General features: G+C 38.7%; 1 protein-coding gene across 2 annotated transcripts in view; it reads left to right on the top strand.

Annotated features, from left to right (window-relative positions):
• The first annotated feature begins 1,985 nt into the window (after positions 1 to 1,985).
• Positions 1,986 to 20,861, top strand: part of GABRB1 (gamma-aminobutyric acid type A receptor subunit beta1) — a 386,438-nt gene continuing 367,562 nt past the window's right edge. Inside the window, exons 1-3 of one of the 2 annotated variants that reach the window (XM_021701656.1) lie at positions 1,986 to 2,289; positions 2,452 to 2,543; positions 2,960 to 3,027. In XM_021701656.1, coding sequence (XP_021557331.1) covers positions 2,210 to 2,289; positions 2,452 to 2,543; positions 2,960 to 3,027 — 240 coding nt within the window. In that variant the 5' untranslated portion in view covers positions 1,986 to 2,209. The remainder of the gene's footprint in view (positions 2,290 to 2,451; positions 2,544 to 2,959; positions 3,028 to 20,861) is intronic. The other variant, XM_021701657.1, reaches the window with a different exon arrangement.

Here is a 20,861-nt window from a genome sequence, read left to right as displayed (position 1 = left end):
ATCCATATGAATTAATAAAAAGAGGTAGACTTGACACATTTTTCAGAAAATTAAGAAACCTGACTAAGAGTTATCATTGTCCCCAGAAAAAAATAGCCTCAGTGTTTAAGGTTGTTATGAGGCTCAAATGAGAAAATAAAGTTAATATATGTAGAATGTCAAGATCTACACATGTGTAAATGTTTGTACAATTCTTTGGTTACCTTCCAAAAGTCTTCACGTGCTGACCTTTCCAGCTATTTGATGTCTCCATTATACTTCTGAAAACTTGCACTGGTCTATCACCTCCTCTCCATGCTAAACACTATCTGACTTTAGTTCCTTTTGCCTGGGGCATTGTAATAACCCTTCTCCCTTTTCATTGTTTTCCCTGTCTCTGGTTTCTCCTTTTGGGGTCCATACTTCATAGCATAGAGTAGTCAGGTTCATGGATTCTGGGTTGGAATGTCCATTCCATGACTTATTAGCTGTTTGATATTGAACCAGTTACATTACCCTGATTTGTTCTCAGTATCACTATCTATAAAAAGAGAATAATAATAATAATGTCTACCACATTTTGATTATTATGAAGGCTTAAATAAGATTTTCTATATAATGTGCACGATAACCAGCAAATAGTCAGCAAGTGATAAACTCTAATTATTCTGATCATGATAATTCTACCAGAACATTGTGTCTGAAACTGCCATCTGACCCTGACTATCCCTACTTAAAACTTCCAGTGATTTCTAGAAGCGTAAATTGGCATAGTAAAGGATGTAACTTTCCCTATGGTCTGGCCTCAGCTTCTCTTGGCATCCTCATCACCACTATCCCTACCTCTCCCCTTTTATATTCGGATCAGCTATTTCTGGGTTCAGCTATCCAAGTAGACCATAGCCTTTCAAGTCTCCAAGACTTGGCACAGGCTGTTCCCTCCTTCTGGCATACTCTGCCCTCCCCGCTCTTACAGAAAGCTTTCTCCTTGTCTGGACACCATTATCTACCTCTCTTTGTAGTATTAACAGGCTTCCGGTCACTATATAAACTATCTAGAGCATACTGAACTTCCTTATATTTGTGTCCGTCTTCCTGACGGGGAGCCTGTGAATTTCTCTATGTCGGGAACCCTCTTTAAATCGTCTCTAAGTTCCAGAACGTTTAGAACATAGTAAATATTTAATATATACCATTAAACAAATGAACAAACTCCTAGCCAGAGCCTCCCGCCTAACATGTGCTCAATGACATTTACTGAATTGCACTGATTGAATTTAATATAATTTAAACAACTCCTGCTCCTACAGAACCCCAACCTATTTGCGAACAGAGATAAGACCCTCTGGGTGTTTCACGGGTCTGCTCCGGGCTACTAATGCGAGTTAATACATGGGCAATTTTAAGAAAGAGGTTTTCCTTACAAGAACCTAGAAAAAAGTGGGACTTGCGGCAGATGGCACTAGAAAAAGGGTTGCCTGCCCAGAGATGCTGCCTCATCGCTTGTTTCCCTTAAATCTCGTGCCTGGAGAGACAAGAGAGGGGGAGGGAAGAAAAGTGGGGGAGCGAGTGAAAAAGTTGGCTCGCCTCTCTTCCTCCCCCTCCTACAGAGAAGGACTACACTAAGGCAGATGTCCTAGGATGCTTCCTAAGGGGACCTGATTCTTGGAGTCCTCAAATACGTGCTGAATGTCCTCTGCCCCTTCCCTTCTTCTCTGGCTCTCCCTCTCCATTCACTACCCCCACCCCCATCCCCCCATCACACGAACACAGGCACACCCTGGAGACCAGAGAACCGCCCCGCCTCCACACTCTCAGTTCTAGGACCACCGTGACTGCCAACGAAGGATGCCAATCACAGGCAGCCTTAGCCAGATCCCTGGGAGTTGAGTAAAAAAAAAAGGTTGAGGACAGAGAGGAAATGAACATAGCAACCTCTAATGCCCAAAGAAATCTCAGTATGCAAATGCATACAGGATCCCGAGCAAGGAAAGAGCAGGATATCTCCGACTACTCGGAGGACGTGGAACACTACAAACAGGAACTTTAAAGGGAATGAAATCTGTTGCCTGTTCCACTAGGAATATTGTTTGCAAGGCACAAGGTGTCTTTTGGTAGTGAGCACCCTCTGCGCATGCGCAGGTCCTTTCGGGAATTACTGCCCTGCCGCCGACTAAGTTGCATTCCTTGAATCTTCGCAGGAAAGACAATTCTTTAATCAGAGTTAGTAATGTGGACAGTACAAAATCGAGAGAGTTTGGGGCTTCTCTCTTTCCCTGTGATGATTGCCATGGTCTGTTGTGCACACAGGTGAGCTGCAGTTGTTGAACGTCTTTTTTCTTGGTGTTTTTCTTTTTACATGCTTGCTGGATCATGTAGCTTGTTATTTGGGGGTAAGGTGTGCTTGTCTATATTTATGTCTGCTCGCAGTTTGTGTTCATTTTGAATACGGTCCCTACTTCTTCCCCTCAGCGCCAATGAGCCCAGCAACATGTCATACGTGAAAGAGACAGTGGACAGATTGCTCAAAGGATATGACATTCGCTTGCGGCCGGACTTTGGAGGTAATGCTTCATCTTTTTTCAACCTGTAACCCATACATATCTAGGTCTCCTTTCCTGTCAAAGATAAATGTCAAAAAAAAAAAAAAAAAAAAGCATGTCATTTCCGCAAGTGTGCGCTACGCCCTACGCCCTGGACACACACACACACACACACACACACACACACACCGGACCCTCAGTCGCAGGTGGATGAAACCCCAGGCAGAGCCGACCTTCCCCCCGCCCGACACACCCTCTGCATAGTCACTGCATCACGCGTGTGCCCACACCTGTTTTCCTAGGCTGTCCCTTGCAAGGGGGAGTGGGGGATGGAGGGAGCCCATTCAAAATGTAGTAAGCGCAGGGAAGCCCCCTGGCTCTCGCCATCCTGTCGCCACTCTAAGGATATGTCCATAATGTGTCCCACCTTCCCGCAGGGCCCCCTGTGGACGTAGGGATGCGGATCGATGTCGCCAGCATAGACATGGTCTCCGAAGTGAACATGGTGAGTGGCCTCCCGACGGGCCCGCGGCCGGGCTTACGCAGATGTGAAATGGACGGGTCCCCTCGCCCTCTGCGTTTCATTGGCGGTCACTTCGCCCCGGCCCCGGGAGTCCCATTCCGAGTGTTCCCCACACTAACACACCCCGCCCCTGTTGCCCCTGGTTTGTATTTTCAACACACACACAGGCTACTGCAGTGTTCCAGAGGAAACGTGCTCGGCACTATTTGGGGAAGGACGGTGACTGTGGCGCCGGAGGATCGGGTGGGGCGGAGTCTGAGCGATATTTTAGCAGGGTTTCCTTTGGTGTTCCGATGCGGAGGGCACCATCTGCCGGCGGCCGGGCGGCCTGCACTAGGGTCCCCGGACCGTGGTCCGTAGCCGCCTAACCCGGAGTGGTCGCTGAACCCGAGAGCCAGCCCAGGTCCCGCCACCAGGCGCCCGAGCACACAGACACGGTTTCAGAGCGTGCCCTCCTTCTTTCCAGGCTCTAACACACCTTGTGGCGGGAGCAACAGGCTGAGACAACAGTTCATGCTGGCTAATACGAAAGTGCTCAAGTCCGCTTCTGGGGAGGCTTGTATTGTTCCCATGTGGGGGTTGATGAATTTGTCTTGCAAATTTAAGTTGAAATAGAATGGGTCGGAGTTATTGCTTTGCTTTACTCTAGAAACCCAAGCATGGCAGAAAAGCCTGATAAGTAAAGGGACGGCGGAGGGGGTGGGGTGCGGTAGTAACATAAGGCAATCCTTTCAAAAGGTTAACATTCTTTTATTTCCTTTTTTCCTTCTCCCTTTCTGAAGCTGTTACACAGCAGCTGTCATCTTCTCTATTGGCTGTTTCCAACCACTGTGGGGTAGCAGTTTTCTAGTTGTTAGAGTTTCTAACTGTTGCTTCTTGTAAGGCAGGGGAAAAGCCTGTTGCTTTTCTAGAACCAACCACCCAGGGAACAGCTAGATACGTGAGCAAAATGCCATTTTTGTTCCATTTGCGAAAAAAAATATTGTGGCAGCAGAAATTTAGACAGCCCGAATAATTTAAAGACTAAAACCGTCTGGGATTTTGTCACTCTATAGCTGTAAAGGTTACTGAATTGTCATTTCATTTCAGTTCCTTACTAAAGTGCTGTTTTATTTTAACACGCTAAGGTTTAAGAATTCTTTCTTTTTTTCGGTTATGTCAGGGAAAAAAATAAATATGTTTATAATCTATTGAATAGGATTAGAAGAAAAAGTAGATTAAATTTATATATTTTATAGCTGTAACTTTCCTTGCTTTAAGTAGCTTATTTAAAATAATGTCACTGATGGTTGTATTGGGAAAAGAAAAATAATTTTTTTAAAAAAATGAATGTACAGTGAATATTTTCTGACTTGAGAAGGATTTTCAAAAGACTGACTTATTTATAATATTCTGTTCATATACATCTCACTACCACAAAGCAACCCGAAACCCACTACTTACAAACACTGGGGAATGTAACAACATGTGCACATACACAAATAATACCTCCTCCATGTCATTGCAACTGGACAAATTAGATAATGAATTAAAAAGTAGTCTGTATCATATAGATAAATGATGATAATATTTTCCTTTTCAGTCATTTATTATGGCATCTTGTAAGTACCCACAAAGATCATTTATAAAATGGGAGAAGATTCAGACAGCTCAAAAGTCAAAGTGGTTTGCCAGTGTCCATTTTCTGTATAGGGTACGATGCTTTTCAGAATTTTTAAAAATGCATAATTCTGTTGACTATATTTACAAACAACTTCTGAGTTACAATGAGAAACCGAATTGAATAGGGAAGTTGCTCTTAACCAAAACAACCACCATAACAACAAAAAAGCTCTGTGTAACCAGTTGTTGAACTGAATTCATACATAGCCCAGACAAAAAGGATTGAATTTAATTGCAGTACCACTGTAAAGGGCTCCTAATGATGGAATAATACAGCCTGTTTACTTACTGCACCATGGATATATGCGCTTGATTTTTAAAAAATATTCCCCCAACAGATAAGCTTTTGAAAAATGTATTGTACTAAAATACCAATTACCTTTCCACAGTGGTGTTAGAAACATGATGGGAAAATAGAACCACTAAACAGTGAAAAATAATAAACTTTGATTTACTTACTGTTCCTTGTTTTAATAAGAGTTACCAATGAGATCCAAGGTCTGTTTTATCTTTCTCACCTATGACAAAGCATTGAGATAAATAGATTGGAAATAAGTCCAAGAAAAATGGAAACAAAGAGGAATTTCAAGATCGAGGGCTATAACACAACCTCAGTAGTTAGCCCTAGTTAAGAGCATTGTCTACAATATGCTTTGAATTTCAGATAATATAAATAGGGCTGAAATATCAATGGGAAATAAGACTCACTGATTTTTATATTAAGCATGTTTCAGTACCCTGATAGGCAGTAAATTTTGAGGTTATTTAAGAGGAAATTTTTACCAAAATTGAAAAAAATAAGAATGGGCAAGGAATATAATAAAAAATAATTCTAAAGAAAATTCCTACTAAAATCCACTACTATAACACTGTTCATTTTTATATTTTTATTCATTACCATTATTACCCACCCATTCTACGGCTGGGAAAAATGTCATGATAATTGTATATTACATTAATCGGTTTGAGAACTAGGCTCTGTTAATTTTTGTTCTTTTCTTATGCTACCCTAAGTAAAATATAATTCCACATTGTTTTATAGCATATCTGTTTTAAAGACTAACATAACATCACATAACATCGAGTATTTTCTGATTCATGTTCTTCAGGATATAGAATGTTTTTCCCAAATTAAGAAAATGAAAGAGAGCTTTTATAGTCAAGAACCTATATAATCAAGAATTGTTGATTCTGAGCAGTGAATTCTGAGCAATATTCCTCTGAGGAATAATTCTGATGCAGAAAAAACTATACTTAGGAGCAAGGCATTTCTTTTTAGGAATTAATATTATTGATTAAATTAGGAAGGATTTTTCCTCTGGCATTATGGAATATATTATGCAGGTGATAGTGATTATATCCTGTTATTTTCTCAACAGTTATCTTTAAAAAGCTACCATGATTTCCCTTTATTGCTATATTAAGCCCTTCAAACCTTCCCTTAGTTCCTGCCAAGCTATTTATCTACTGTCTCTCTCTCTAGACAAAAGCTGAACAGAAGGCAGCTGGGGCAAAAAGAAGACAACAGCCCCCATAAATTACCTGAAAGTAACCACTAACATCTGTTAATATAAACTGAGTAAAACACAGATAGTAGTAAGCAGGTCTTCTCTTTGAGCAGAAGACTGGGGAAGCATGGTATTAACTACCTGCAAACAAGTGGCTGAATTCTTGCATTTCAGATTCCAACAACTAGTTGGGTCTTCTTTTTTTTTTTTTTTTAAAGATTTTATTTATTTATTTGAGAGAGAGAGAGAATGAGAGAGAGCAAGCACATGAGAGGGGGGAGGGTCAGAGGGAGAAGCAGACTCCCTGCCGAGCAGGGAGCCCGATGCAGGACTCGATCCAGGGACTCCAGGATCATGACCTGAGCCGAAGGCAGCCGCTTAACCAACTGAGCCACCCAGGCGCCCTAGTTGTGTCTTCTTATTAAGGAGGTGCCTTCTGATGATCAAGTGGGAGTCCCAAGCATAAAACTCTCTGTCCCCGACCTAAAGAGCAATGAACAGTCCAAGTGGTCACTCCCAGAAGACTTTATATCTATTGAGTCGTAACCCCAGTAGCCACTCCCAGTAATAGATAACTACCATGCATTCATTGTTTCCTTTCTTCCTTCATGCATGAGTGGATGCCATAGTGAATGCTCTTCTACGCACTGCAATGAAAAATGAAAAGAGTAAAAAAAAAAAAAAAAAAAAAGCAGAAACCCCACAAAAGCCTAAAATGAGCCAATTGTGTAAATAATACCTAAAAGAAAAACAAATATAATTTACCGAATAGCCACTGTTGTTAAATTTCACTGTTGTTGCTGTTGTTATTTTACTATTTGATTCCAGAGGATTCTGGGACATACTGCAGTTATGGCTAATTACTTGGTCTTGGTGACACAAAACAGTAACCACTTTCAGAATCCCCCTGCCCATTTCTTTAAGTCAGTGTTTCTCAGTCTGTAATGTGTCCTTGAATCACGCTGAGATCTTAAAATGTTAAAATGCAAATTTTGAATCAGAGATCTGGGATGGGGTCTACATTCTGCATCTCCTGAGTGATGCCAGTTGCTGGTGTGTGGACAGCACTCTGAGCAGCAAGGTTGTAGTACATTATTCTAAGATTTTGCATTATGAAGAAATGAACTTTTTGTCTCTTAAATTTCTCTAAGAATGTTATTATTTCAAGGCTCCAAATTAAGTTTTAAGTTAATTTCTAGATAAACAGGTAGCTATGCTCAAAGGGAACATTAGTTTAGTAATTGATGATAAGCAACAGGACAAAGGCAAGAGCCTGGATGATGAGGCTTGACTTCACTAATAAGCGGTCCTCCTTACTGAGTCAATACTTATGAGTCAACCAACCTGAAAAGATGGCTATGAAAATTTCCAAGCACAGTCACTCCGACAATACTATCCTGCTGCTTTACAGAACACCAATGACTTTTCTGCTTCAGAATAGAGAACATTGCAAACTGTTTTCCCCCCACTGAGGATCTTGCAATAGCTTTGTAAAATAGCCTAAACATACTCTTGTTGATGTCAGGAAATTCTCTGAGGTTATAATAAAATTCCTTTGCAAATAGAGCAAATAGGTCAGTATCATTTAAAGGCAGGAACAGATATCTGCAGTTAAATAAAGATATAAATATATATTTTTTCTTATATGAGTAATCAACCAGGTCTCACTTTTAGGTACTGGGTTACAATATTACACCATCTTGAGAAGCCGAGAGAGGAAAAATTTCCCTTTGCCATTCTGTTTGGAGAAAACAAAAAGATTTTTTGTACCCTAAGCCACAACAAAGCAAGCCTATCCAGATTTTTTTTAAAGTTTGAGTTCACATTTGAAAGCCCATGTTCTTGGGATTACAAGGCCAGACTAGATATTAAATGTATAATACAATGAAAATAAATAGTAACATTTATTGAACAAATCCTATGTATGAGGTATGTTTATCAAGTGTTTTATACACTAGCTCATTTAATCCTAGATTTAAGGATATCAGATTATTATTCTGCATTATAGATGGAGAAACTAAGGTTAGATTAAATAGCATGCTCAGAAGTTACAGAGCTAATAAATGGCAGCCATAATTTGAAACCAAGCAAACTGACTCCAGGATCTGGCTCCCATCTGCCAGACAAGTAAAAAAATATTCCCAGTATTTAGCTTTGGGACCTTGAGTGAGTCATTTGACTTCTCTGGGCCTCAAGTTTCTCCTCTGTAAAATGAAGATAAATGACACTATTGCTAAACCTCTTTTCAGTTCAAATATTCTATGATATAAACTCAAATCTTTAAAGATTTTGGACTCTGCCAAAATCAAGATTCTTCCACTCCATCTTGTCCTCCTGTTAGTGTCCATCTTATTCTATTTTATTCTCCTGTTAGATAGGTCAGTCAGCAAGCATTTATTAAATTCCTACTGAGTGCAAACTATGGTGGTCTCCTAGGAACAATGCAGCAATGATTGTGTGTGATCCAGGGCCTCTTGAATCACCATTTTAATGGGTCATGGCATTATCATCCATTTTTTTCTAAATACATTCCCAGACAGCAATAAGATACGTTGGATCAACGGTCTTCAAAATGAGAGTTGACTCATCCCTCATTTATATTACATTGAACATTGGAACCAATACCAAATTGGAAATGTTTCTATCTGATTCTATCCACTGTATTTATACTGGGATCATTTCTCCACAGCTGTCAAACTAATAAATTCTTCAACACTTAATGTGAAACAGTAGGAAACCATTACTTTCCAGGATCTGGGTATCCCAAAGGATTTACCTAACCCATTTAAAATCTTTCCATCAAGTGGTCTGGGAGCACCTTAAAGCTAAGGTGTTCATCTCAGCTGGACATTACTTGGTATCAATTCTGTAAGTGTTTGATGCTTTTTGTTTTGGCAGGCCCCCAAAGTCTTGGTAGCACTCTCAAAACACACTTGAATGAAATCTTGTGATTACCAAGGAAGGTAAAACATTTCAAAAGAAAAACAATGGTAGTAAGTGTTTCCAACTGACTTGAGTTTTAATAATGCAAATGACATTACCATACTTGAGGATAATAGGAAGATAAATGGATATATGCTTATAGGTGATTAAATGTTAGTACAGAGTTTCTCCACAAACTTTTTCAGAGTACTGAATCCTATTTTTTTTATAATACCAGGACCAGGTTTCTGTATTTTAGAATGCTTGTTTTCAGCAGATTGTATATTTCATGAAACCCTTTGACTATCCATTGAAGGAAGTTAATAGTCTGTGGCATATAACAACCTATTACTCAGCACTGAACAGAGATGTTCAAGAAAGGGTTTACAATTAATTCCTCTCAGTGGTTATGATTTGGAGAAAAGGCTGACCACAAGAATGGAAGAGGTGTGGGTTTTCTTTTGTGAGCCCAGTTACCTCATTTTAGAATCTTTATTAGTCCTCATTGTTTTTCTGCTAATAGTTTTTTTTCTGCTACCCCTCCATTAAGTACCTAACATATTCCCCCTCTTTCAATCCCAGTAAAACTTGTCATCATATTGTATATTTAAGATTAAAGGGCATTTTCCCAAGAGCATTCATTCAACTATTCTACTGGTCTTTGTCCTTGTAGAGTTTATAGCCTTTTCAAAAAAATTATTTAAAATCTTATTTGCTGGAATGAAAATTTTTTCCCCTTTGGAAGATTTGGAAACATTTATATTTATCCTGTTTTGGGGGTATTTTGGTTCAACACATACTTACAGAACAATTCTTGTTTTTAATCATGCTTTGAAATGGGCACTAGGGAAGGAAATATGACTAAGCTATGCTACATACCTTCAGATATTTTACAGTATACAAGACAATGTACACATAAAGTCACTTTTAACTAGCTAAAGGTACTATGATAGAGACAGGTATGTCCAGGATTCTATGGGAGCCCGGAAGAGTGGTTTCTAAGGCATGGTGAAGGGTTAATCCTTGAGATGATTCTTAAAGAGGAATAGTAGTTCGTACCATGTATAGGCTGCAAATGAAAAGAAGAAACTCCCAAGCAAAAAGAAGGGCATAAGCATTGGCAGGTGTGCCTGAAAATAACATGGAGTGTTCCAGGAACCAAAGGTGATTCACTCTTATGAGAACTTAAAAAACACAGGGCAGATTGTCATGATATAAGACAATACTAAAAGCAAGGTGTAGGACAGTGTTATTGAACTCACTTGTGTAAAAAGAAGGCTGTCTATATATATATATCATATATATATATCATATATATATATATATGATATATATATATTTGTATATGCACTGACCATTTCTGGAAGAATACACAAGAAATGAATGGTTGTCCCTTGGAAATAGAACTAGGACTAGGGGTATGACCTGAAGGGATACTTACTGTACTTCACATGCCCTTTTGAGTTGCTTGATTTATCAGAAATCTTATACATGTTTTATACTTTTGCTTTAAAAAGACACAAACACACACAGAAAGAAATGATGCTGGAATATGTATGCTCAGGAAATGAATACTAATCCTGAAATACAGAAAACCTGCTAAAGGTTTTAACAGGTGCTATGTTTTGCATTTCAGATAGATCATTCTGGAAGTTATGTGAAAGATGAAGCAGAGAAGTCTAAAATTGGGGGCAGTATTCCTAGTTAAGAAGCTAAGAGGGTGTTTCAAAGTCCAGATGAGAGACAATAAATACCTAAAGTAGAAGAAGAGTGGCCTTAGGAATGTAAAGTAAAAAAGAAGAAAAGATAATCAAACAGAGGCAAATCAGAGGGATTTTATAACTGGTTAAATGATGGAGCTTGGAGAGGAAATGATCCTAGGATGTCCTACAAAGTTCCATGTTGAGTGATAGGCACATGTGGCACCATCTGCCCACGGGTGGAACACAGGAAAAGAAGCCCCAACCATCTTGTTCATCACTGAAGTGGATATGTTTTCAGAATTTAAAAAAAAATGTCAGAGCATGTTATTATAAGGGACTTATGAGGACCTTGGAGGGAGAATATTGAAGATTGGAACTATCCTGGAAAAGACTAGTTCTTTGGTGAGTCTTCTAATTCTGTTCACATATAAAGCAAATTCTATAGGGAGAAATCCCGGGTGTGTACACATAAATGTGGTGGCTGAAATGAGCCGGGTAGAGATGCGGAGAATGGGTGCTGGCCAAAGACAGAATAGAGCACAGTCAATTTTAATCCCCAGCAATATTGTTCTTTCTCTGGGAGGACCTAGACCCTGATAGGATGTAGAACATACTTCTCAAATTCCCCCAGGGAAGTGATCTTTGTACTGTTTTAGTTGCCTTTATAAAACCAAATAGGTGGGAAAAAAAGATGTGTGGAGAACTCACTTACACAGCATCTGCTCTCTCCTCTACCACGTCCCTAAAATGATTCAGAGTCCTTCTGGAACATTGTGTTTCCATGTGAAGTCATGTGAAAGCACTGTGAGTTCTTGCAAAAAGTGTATTCGGTGATGACATGAGACTGGGTATAACAGAGCACAAGTGAGGCCGGCAGCATGCCCTGAGAAATGTTTAGCTGCCAGGAAATTAAAAAGTGACCCCCAGGAGCTTTGCTGAAGAACTGAAACATCTGAACGGCTTGGTGGGGATGATTTTAAACAAGAATTCAACAGAGCTCTGTCCCTCACAAATGTTCTTCTGGAAAGAAGATAGCTATTTAAGCAAAGTTGTATTCATATATTGTACTATTTAATGTAGAGAAAGAAGGCAGAGACACAGCTAGAGAATTAGACTCAAATAGAAGGGGGTTCGTAGGTAGCTAACAGCAATCAGCTATTCCATCCCTCCCTCCACTGAAAAAGAGTATGGGTTAAGGTGCTTCAGACACAACAGGAAAGTTAGAGGCTAGGTGCCTTGCTCTTGTTGCTGAATGGATTAATCAGGGAAGTTGCTAGAAATGAATCCTGCTTGAATGAGAGGGTTATTTGGGATCCTTCCTGAAAGCGGGGGAATAGATTTGTTGAAAGCTCAGGTTCCTTGCCTACTCTAACCCTCTGTGACTCATGGGGATATTTTTTTTTCTTTTTTTCTTTTCTTCTGATCTATTATTTTCAAGGGAATGATATACAATTCTCTAGTCAAGAGGAACAGCTTTGTGGTTTCCATAGAGACATTTCAATGACATTTAGTTGAAATCCTACCTGTGCCTAGAATATTTCTCATGTCAGAGGCCATCATTTCTCCCTCCTACCACTTGCAATCCCTCTCCCACACAAATGCATCTAGATCTCCTTTAAAACCCACAGGAAGTCATCTTTCTTCTATGGAGCCTTTTCTGTAGCCACAATAGAGAGAATTATGCTGGAGAAAGAGTATATAGGGCATGTAAACAAATCAAGGCTCCAAAAAGGCAAAAGACCCAATATAACACAATGATCATCTTTTAGTCCATATAAGGTTTTTATTGACCTTGTCTTTTCTGCCTGTACTATGTAAGCTCCAGAAAGTTCAGGATTATATTCTTTATGCTCTCTATGTAGCTCCTAGTATATTATAGGAACTTAATAACACTTATTAGGATTTTAAAATAATTTTTCTGGTTATAAAGAAGTGTTAGTAATAATGGCACTTAAATTTATTAATTCAGAAATTAATAGTTTCTCTGCCAGGGCTACCTTATGCCTTCATCTCTAATTTTGTTTTATGTTGATCATGAATCAGGAGCCGTTTCTATAGAAACAAGTTTATCACATGGCACAGCCCGTTTCACAGACACAAAATTATTTCATGACAAATATCAACATGCATGCACACACACACACACGTGTATGCACCCACGTAACTTTTCATCAGCTTTAAAAAATAACTGATTTTCATTTTTCAAAATGTCATTTCCATACTGGCACTGGACTATCAATATTTCTGGAAACACTTAAGAAATTGCTAAAGAACAATTTGATTGATGACTATAAAGTGAATGGCATTTAAAAAGAAGGAAAATCAAATTTAACAGGTAACATATGAAAAGGGGTTCCTCAGCCAAAGTGGAGAGGTCTTGAACTAGATAAATTAGGTTTTAAAAGATAACCAAATAACTTTATTAAATTTGAAAATATAAAGTCAAAAATATGTCTAATCCAGAAATATATATATGTTTAATATATGTGTTTATAATCTACCAGCTACCTATCTAGTCATTTTTGCCGTAATTGTGTCCTTGCTGCTACATAAGTTTCTTTTCAAATGTCAACTTTTGTCTGAAACTTCTAGATCCACACAATTTATCATAATCACTAAATATGTTAAATCAACTACCACAACTTAAATGTTGATAAAAGATTCTTTCCAATGATATCACCACCTCTCTGCCCACCCCTCAAACACACGCACACACACGTGTGCGCATGCTTCAGCACACCCTAAAGAAACAACTGAGAGAACAAAGTCCCAGTTCAAACTGACTGCTGAGTTGAGACAGAGAAGATTCACTAGAAAGCTTAATTGGAACATAACTGAATATATTCCATTTATGAATTCAATATAATTGAAAACTTTTGGCTTAATGTGATGAGAACTGATTTTTAGAAGTTTTGAAGTTAGAAATTAGAGGAGGAAGACAGGTTGAAAGATTTGGAGAGCAGAAGGTATTGACAAAACTGAAAAATCATATTCAGGCCTTGGTGGGTTATTGGTACATCTCTCCTACACCTATGCTAACACCAGTTTGGGAGATGCCCCTATGAGCTGTGTTGTCATGAAGTTGGAAGGGGATTTCATAACCAGGAGCTCTGCAATTGTGCAAGGGTAGATATCACATGACACTTGCCCTACCGTATTCAAAATCACTGTCATAGAACATGAGCATATCTTGATGAACTATGTTTTTGCATAGTCACCATGGAGTTTTTCCACATTTTAAAGGATTTGCACCTTTGGTTCTGCAAAATGGGTAGAGATAGGTGAACCCAAACTCAGACAAAGCAATTGCTATTATTCTTTTCCAATAGTGTTTGGTCTCACTAAGTGGCGGTTTGTTTTTGAGTCAAAATAGGGATTCTGTTGGCATGGAGGTAGGGGGCACCAGCTTAAAATTCTATCAATTGATCTGGACAACCTCAGTTTTAATTCTGCTGAATTGCAAATAACCCCAAGAGAAACAACAATAATGTTAGTTTTTACTTCCTGTACATATTCCAGAGTGTGAAAATGGTTGAGTGAGAAAACACATTTGCTTAAGAGACAAAGATTAGAAAAAGATACAAAGAGAGAGAGGAAACGGGAGTTATTTCAGACTTTTTTGCAGAATCAGCAGTTTCCTGACTTTGGGAGCCTATATGAAACAGCTAGAAAAAGTGGCTGAGGTGTGCTGAGACAGCATTTGTGTTGTCCACACTGATCCTCTGCACTCAAAATGCATTTTGCTTGATCTGACAGCAATGCCCAGTATTTTGTAACCAAGATGTAAAATCAACAAACTCACCTCCATTCTCTGGGGGTGTACCATCCACACTGATGGGCAAGGTGATGATAACATCTTACGGTTTTCATTATAAGATGATATCTTATAGTTTTAGTAACTTTGTAGACAATGAATCTTATAGTTAAAATCAGTGCCTAGTGGGCAGCATACTGGCAAATTTTTAAGTCCAGACACTCCCCATCTGGCATATATAATTTTGGTTTTTCTCCTGAAGTACATTCCCCTTGAATGTGCTTCTGTCAAGTTATATTTGAAAAATTTTAAATCACTTTAAAATGTCAGGATGATGTTGTATCCTAATTTATACTCTCAAGCATAAATCTTATGACTTAAGCCCTTTGATGCTCAGTTCCCTGTAAAATAGAAATAATAATTTCTGCTCTACCTATTTCAGAGAGCTGTGAGAATCAAGAGAGATAAATCATATACAAATACATGCTATATATATGTGATGTATAAATTGTAAATTACTATATAAATATTAAGTGCTGGTATTTTTATTATTTTACCATTATCTCTAAAGCTTGTCATGAATTTCTCACTCTTTAATACCAGGACATCAGGAGTAACACGAATTCACATCATGCATTATCAAATGTAATAATGTTTTTGTTTATATATTGGGATTTTCCTCATGCAGTTGAAATTTATAGTACTTCTAATTGTGAAACTATTCTGTGAGATCTGAGAGAAAGAATTGGAAAAAATTTGTCCACTTTCTCTTCGTTCTCACTCTAAGACTTCTCAAACTTAAAGTTTCAATCTGTGTATGATCTTCCCATGCCTCTCTAAATTTCATATTTTGTGTTACTCCCTGGTATGTGTAAGAAGTAGGATGTATGGTTTTCCATGGGCTTAGCCTAGGGATTAGGGATCTGGAGTTGACTTCTTTAAGTATGGACCTCCACCTACAGGGTCTGTTACCTTGGCATTAACTCTAGGGTAATCATATAATTTATTGTCTAAACATGCACTTTTGAGAATAAAAGGGAACACTATTAATATTACCTGGGGCAGGAAGTATAAACCAGCATTCTCCTGGGAAAGCCAAGATTTGTGATCATTCTATGACACTCAAAGCCTGAATTTTTTCATCTTTAAAATGGGGATAAAGGTACGTTCTTCTTAGGTCATTAAAGGCAAACTGAGATAGTGTGTTGCCTGGCCTGAGAAAATATTGGTTATTTTTAAACTGATGCTTCTTCTTTATTGGGCACTTACTGTGTACCAGTGCTTTTTTTCAACATCAACAATAGAATTAGGTACAGTGGATGAGATAACCTAGTAAGAGTTTTTACACTAAAGTTTGAGATAATCAAATAAAAACATCACATATAAGCTCACTTTTGCTTACCAAGAGCTTCATAAGAGCTAACAATTGTCAAAGGTTATTGAAAATTGTAGGATTTACTTTATCCCTTCACGGAACAGCCAAGAATCTCACTGAGAAGGTAAGTTGAGAAACGGTAACTGTCCTCACGAGGTCATAAATGACCACAAGTAGCACTGAAAAAAGGGCCCTGAAGATGAGATCACAACTGAGGACATCACAGAGAAAATGCAACCTGAGATGTTCAAGATGAGGTAATCTAGGTAGGAAGGTAATGGGTATTCAAGGCAGGGAAAATAGAACTAAGAAGATGTAGAGATAAGTTACCAAGAGTACCCAGAAAGAGAGAAATTCATTAATAGCATTTGAAGTTTAAGGCTTGGAAAATCATTCTTGCATCTTAATAATGAAAATTAATACTTATTGAACACTTCTACAAAGCAGGTACCATTCTAAATATTTTGTAATTATTAACCCATTTAATCCATAATGCAGCCATATGACGTATGTATCATTATTATTTCTACTTTACGGGTAAGGAAGCTGAGACATAGAAAAATTAAGTAACTTGCCCAAGGTTATACAACTAGTAAGTGATAGAGCTGTGGTTTGCACCCAGGTCTGTGATTTGCATGCCAGATCTAAAGATTTGCCTTCAGGGTCTATGTGTGGTAGTTAGGTCACTAAATCAGCTAGATCATAAAACATCATTATTTCTAATGGCATTTAAACATAGGTTTCAAAGATTAGGAAACATGATTAATAGTTAGCAAAATGTGTCCTACAATGAAATGCATTAGCAATTGACATTACTTAGCTCAGAGTTACACTGTGTAAAGATTAAGGAGTAGCTTGATTAACATCTTTAGGTTATGAAAATGTTTAATCCATTCACTTATTTAAATCACATTGGACTATTTCATGCAAGGTGTCACTTAAAGTGCTGTGTAAGGTACTTACTGGAAATAGAAAGAGAAAATGGATTTGATGCTGCCTCAAAGAACTCAACTTGAAAAAAGAAGCAAAGTTTAGATCGGACATAAGGAAGAACATCTTGACTGTAATGAGTGAGAAGATGCTGGAAGGAGCTATGAAGAGTATCTGGGAAGTGTCCATCCTTAGAAAGCCTCAGAACAAGAAAAGATAATTATATCTGTCCCAGTTGGCTTATATGGCTCTTCTGTCTAAAGGCAAGAGGGTGACACAAGAAAGGGCATTTCTCTAAGACCCTTCCCGATTGAGAAATTTGAACTTGTAAGATTTTTACTTGATACCTACAAATAATCCATTGTGAGATCTTCAAAAATCCCCACATTTTTATTACCTTTATAGTATATATAGTTAAGAGGATTACAACCACACACTCAGAGGCAGAGACAGGGCCCTTGGCTGGAATGTCATTAATTCGGTGGCTCTTTCTGGAACAACTAACTATGGACATTATAGTGCACACTACTCAAACTTATATCTCAGAAAAAGTTGCCATGTCACTAACCTTCAGGGTGGTTAATGAAGAAGAGATGCAGGATATATTAAATCCCCAAATGCCAAGGGTTTCCTGTAAGGAGAGCTTCTTAAAGATAATGCCTGATAAGTGCCTTCTGCACAGGGCAGGCTGAATAAAATTATGTTGAGTTAAATTGAAATATAATGCATTCAATTCAAGTCTGTGTATACATTACATCAGTATTTAGTCCAGAAAAAAAAAGGGCAACCGTTAATGTTAAGAATAGAAAGTGAGTACAATATAAGGAATACATACCATGTATTGGGTATTAGAATAGGTATTTGAAATCAGTTTTTACAAGAGCCACCCGAGATGGGAATATTTAATAGCCCTCTTTCACGGATAGAAAACTGGGAATAGGGGAAGGTTCATGGACATTTGTGATGGAGGAGTGGAGTTGTGTTTAAAGCTCAGGACTGTTTGACTTCAGAGCCATACCTCTAACCCCCTCTTTTGGGTTCTGGGACCCAAATCCAATGTGTGTATATTGGAGCAGGGGGTGATTCCCCACACACACAACAAACAATTCTCTGGGAACTAGCTTGGTGTCCTACAGTTCGACTCAATTCCGACACTATCTACCCAGAGATACCATCAGGTTCTCCAGGTTAAGGGTTTTGTCCTATAAGACTGTCCCCTGCGTCAGATTGCAGTCGCAAACCCCGGTTGTTCTCTGTACTTCTGACTGACTGGCATTAAATCAAAGGTTTCCTTGACCTTCTTGAGTTTGAGTACTTTTTGCTATAGTGGCTGAGAGAACTCAGAGAAACATTTTACTTAGTAGATGACCAGTTTATTGTAAGAGGAAAAGGTGCGGGGCTTCCATGTCCTTTCCAGGAATGCCATTGTCCCAGCACCTCCAATGTGTTCATCAACCTGGAAGCTCTCCAAACTCCATCCAAGGAGCTCTGTGGCAGAAAATAGGGTGGGGGTGGGGGCAAAGACCAAATATATAGTTCTTATTCTAAATCACAATATCACACCCCCCTTCTCATTTTATCCAACCATCAATTCTTTCCGTTTTAGACTTCACTCTAGTCTGAATCGTGTTATTAAAGACAGATCTTTTACTTCTCTACATGAAGGGTCAGGCAGAATCCCACTCAAAAGGATCAAGTTTGCAATTTCAGGCCTCAAAATAAACACAAGCATGGGAGTAGTTGGTGTTCCTGCTCCAGTTCTGCAGGATTACAGATCTTTCTTGACTTAACGATGGATTTACCTCCCGATAGACCCATTGTAAGTCGAAAATGTATGTAATATCCCTAAACTACTGGACATGGTAGCTTAGCATAGTGTATCTTACACGTCTCAGAACTCTCGCATTAGCCTGCAGTTGGGCAAAATCATCTAACGCAAAACCTATTTTATAAGACAGGGTTGGGGCGCCTGGGTGGCTCCGTCGTTAAGCGTCTGCCTTCGGCTCAGGTCATGATCCCAGGGTCCTGGGATCGAGCCCCGCGTCGGGCTCCCCACTCCGCGGGAAGCCTGCTTCTCCCTCTGTTTGTGTTCCCTCTCTCACTGTGTCTCTCTCTGTCAAATAAATAAATAAAATCTTAAAAAAAAAAAAAAACAGGGTTGCCTATCTCATGTAATTTACTGAGTACTGTACGGACAGTGAGAAAGAGAATGGTTGTCTGGGTACGGGATGGTACTCAGCTTAGGGGTTGTCCACGCTCCCTCCGGATCTCCTGGCTGACTAGGAGCCCGGCTGCCCTCACAGCTGCAGCCCAGCCTCGCGAGAGCAGCCTCACGAGAGTACTTTCCCTCGCGGGAAAACAGCCACATTCAAGATTCCATGTGTGGTTCCCATGGAATGCCTATCGCTTTTGCACCCTCTTAAAGTCAAAAAGCGTAAGTAGAGCCATCATAAGTAGAAGACTCTATTTCCCTGGACAGAGCCTTACCTCTTAATCTTCTCATGTTTGGAGACTTAAAAAAATGACTCTCACCGGAGGAGAGCGTTGTTTGGTGAGAGCCCAGGTTCTTGTTTCTCCCTCCATTGGCATGCTTGTCATGGGCCATAAGACAGGCAGGCAACACAACGTTTTTCCTGTCAGGTTTGCTTACAAGGGTGATTTCTTTGTTTGAGTCCAAGATGAAGACCCAGAAAATCTAAAATCTGTTATTTTTCAATTCACAAGATTTCCTGCCAGTGGAAAGAAAGAACTGCTCTCCACTCCAGGATTCTCTAATGGGGGCAGGCGTCAACAGCAGAAGGGGGGAAGCATGCCAACTGTTTCTTGGTGGGGAGAGTAGGAAAGCTAATTAGACAACCCATTTCTGGGTAGAGAAGACAAAAAAGGCTCAGGTATATTTAGCTCTTCTTAGTTTTCCCACTGACACCGAGAGAGAAATCAAACAGGAATATGTAAAGGTCAGATCATTTCATCACTGTCCTTTCAGAAATGGGAAATTACATTATGAAATGCAGATGGCATCTTGAGGTTAAAATAGCAAGTTATTATTACCACACAGCTTATAGGAGATATTTTTCATTTTTCTGCCTCATGGAGGAATATACATTCAAAATACATTTATTTTAAAAATTAAGTACATATATTAAAAAATGTAAAAACCTCTGTTTCTTTTGGCTTAATCTAAATGATGGAAATGGAAATATAACAATCACTTAGCTTAGTTCTACAGAAACAAAAACCAAAAGTATTTACTGCAGAACAGTGTATTTATAAAGTAGAAGACAGTCATGGAACACAGTTTAGGGAAAAACAACTTGCTTGAAATAAACTGTTGTTTCTGTATTTCAAAAATGCAGAGTTAGGCTATTCAAGAGACCACTAAATTCTGCTGAAGCCATTACAGGCTTTCACGTTTACTGTTTTTTGGTACTAAATAAGGCATAGTACTGCTACTCACGAACACAGATCTTGCTGTATTTGTTCATTCCTCACAGCTGAAGAATAATATATGCTCTTATGTCTCAGTGGGGAGTTTAGCAAGGACATGCTTAACTAGGTATGTGTTTTCACTGCAGATTGCAGTGTGCCACCTAGGTTCAGGCGCACACGGATCACGTCAAGTCAGAACTTTATTACCTTTGCTTCAAGGATATTGCTAAGTTCCTCGTGTGAGAGGGTGGGTGCAGCACAAAGTAGGCTTCAAAAAAAGTTATAGTTTGTAATATAATTTGTAATGCATTGGGGATTTTATTGAGGTATGAAATATGTAATTTCAGAATAAATTTTATAATTGACATCATTGGGCCAGTATATTATTTTATAACTTTTAAATTCCTTTAACTTCTGATTTTACTGGAGAGTTACTAGAAAAGACATGCCCATGTATGTGTGTGTGTGTGTGTGTGTGTGTGTGTGTATATATATATATATATATATATATATATATATATATATATATATAT

Source organism: Neomonachus schauinslandi, chromosome 2 (genome assembly GCF_002201575.2).
Source record: "Neomonachus schauinslandi chromosome 2, ASM220157v2, whole genome shotgun sequence".
NCBI lineage: Eukaryota > Metazoa > Chordata > Mammalia > Carnivora > Phocidae > Neomonachus > Neomonachus schauinslandi.
The sequence above is the reverse complement of the archived record's forward strand: the minus strand, read 5'-3'. Positions and strand labels throughout refer to the sequence as shown.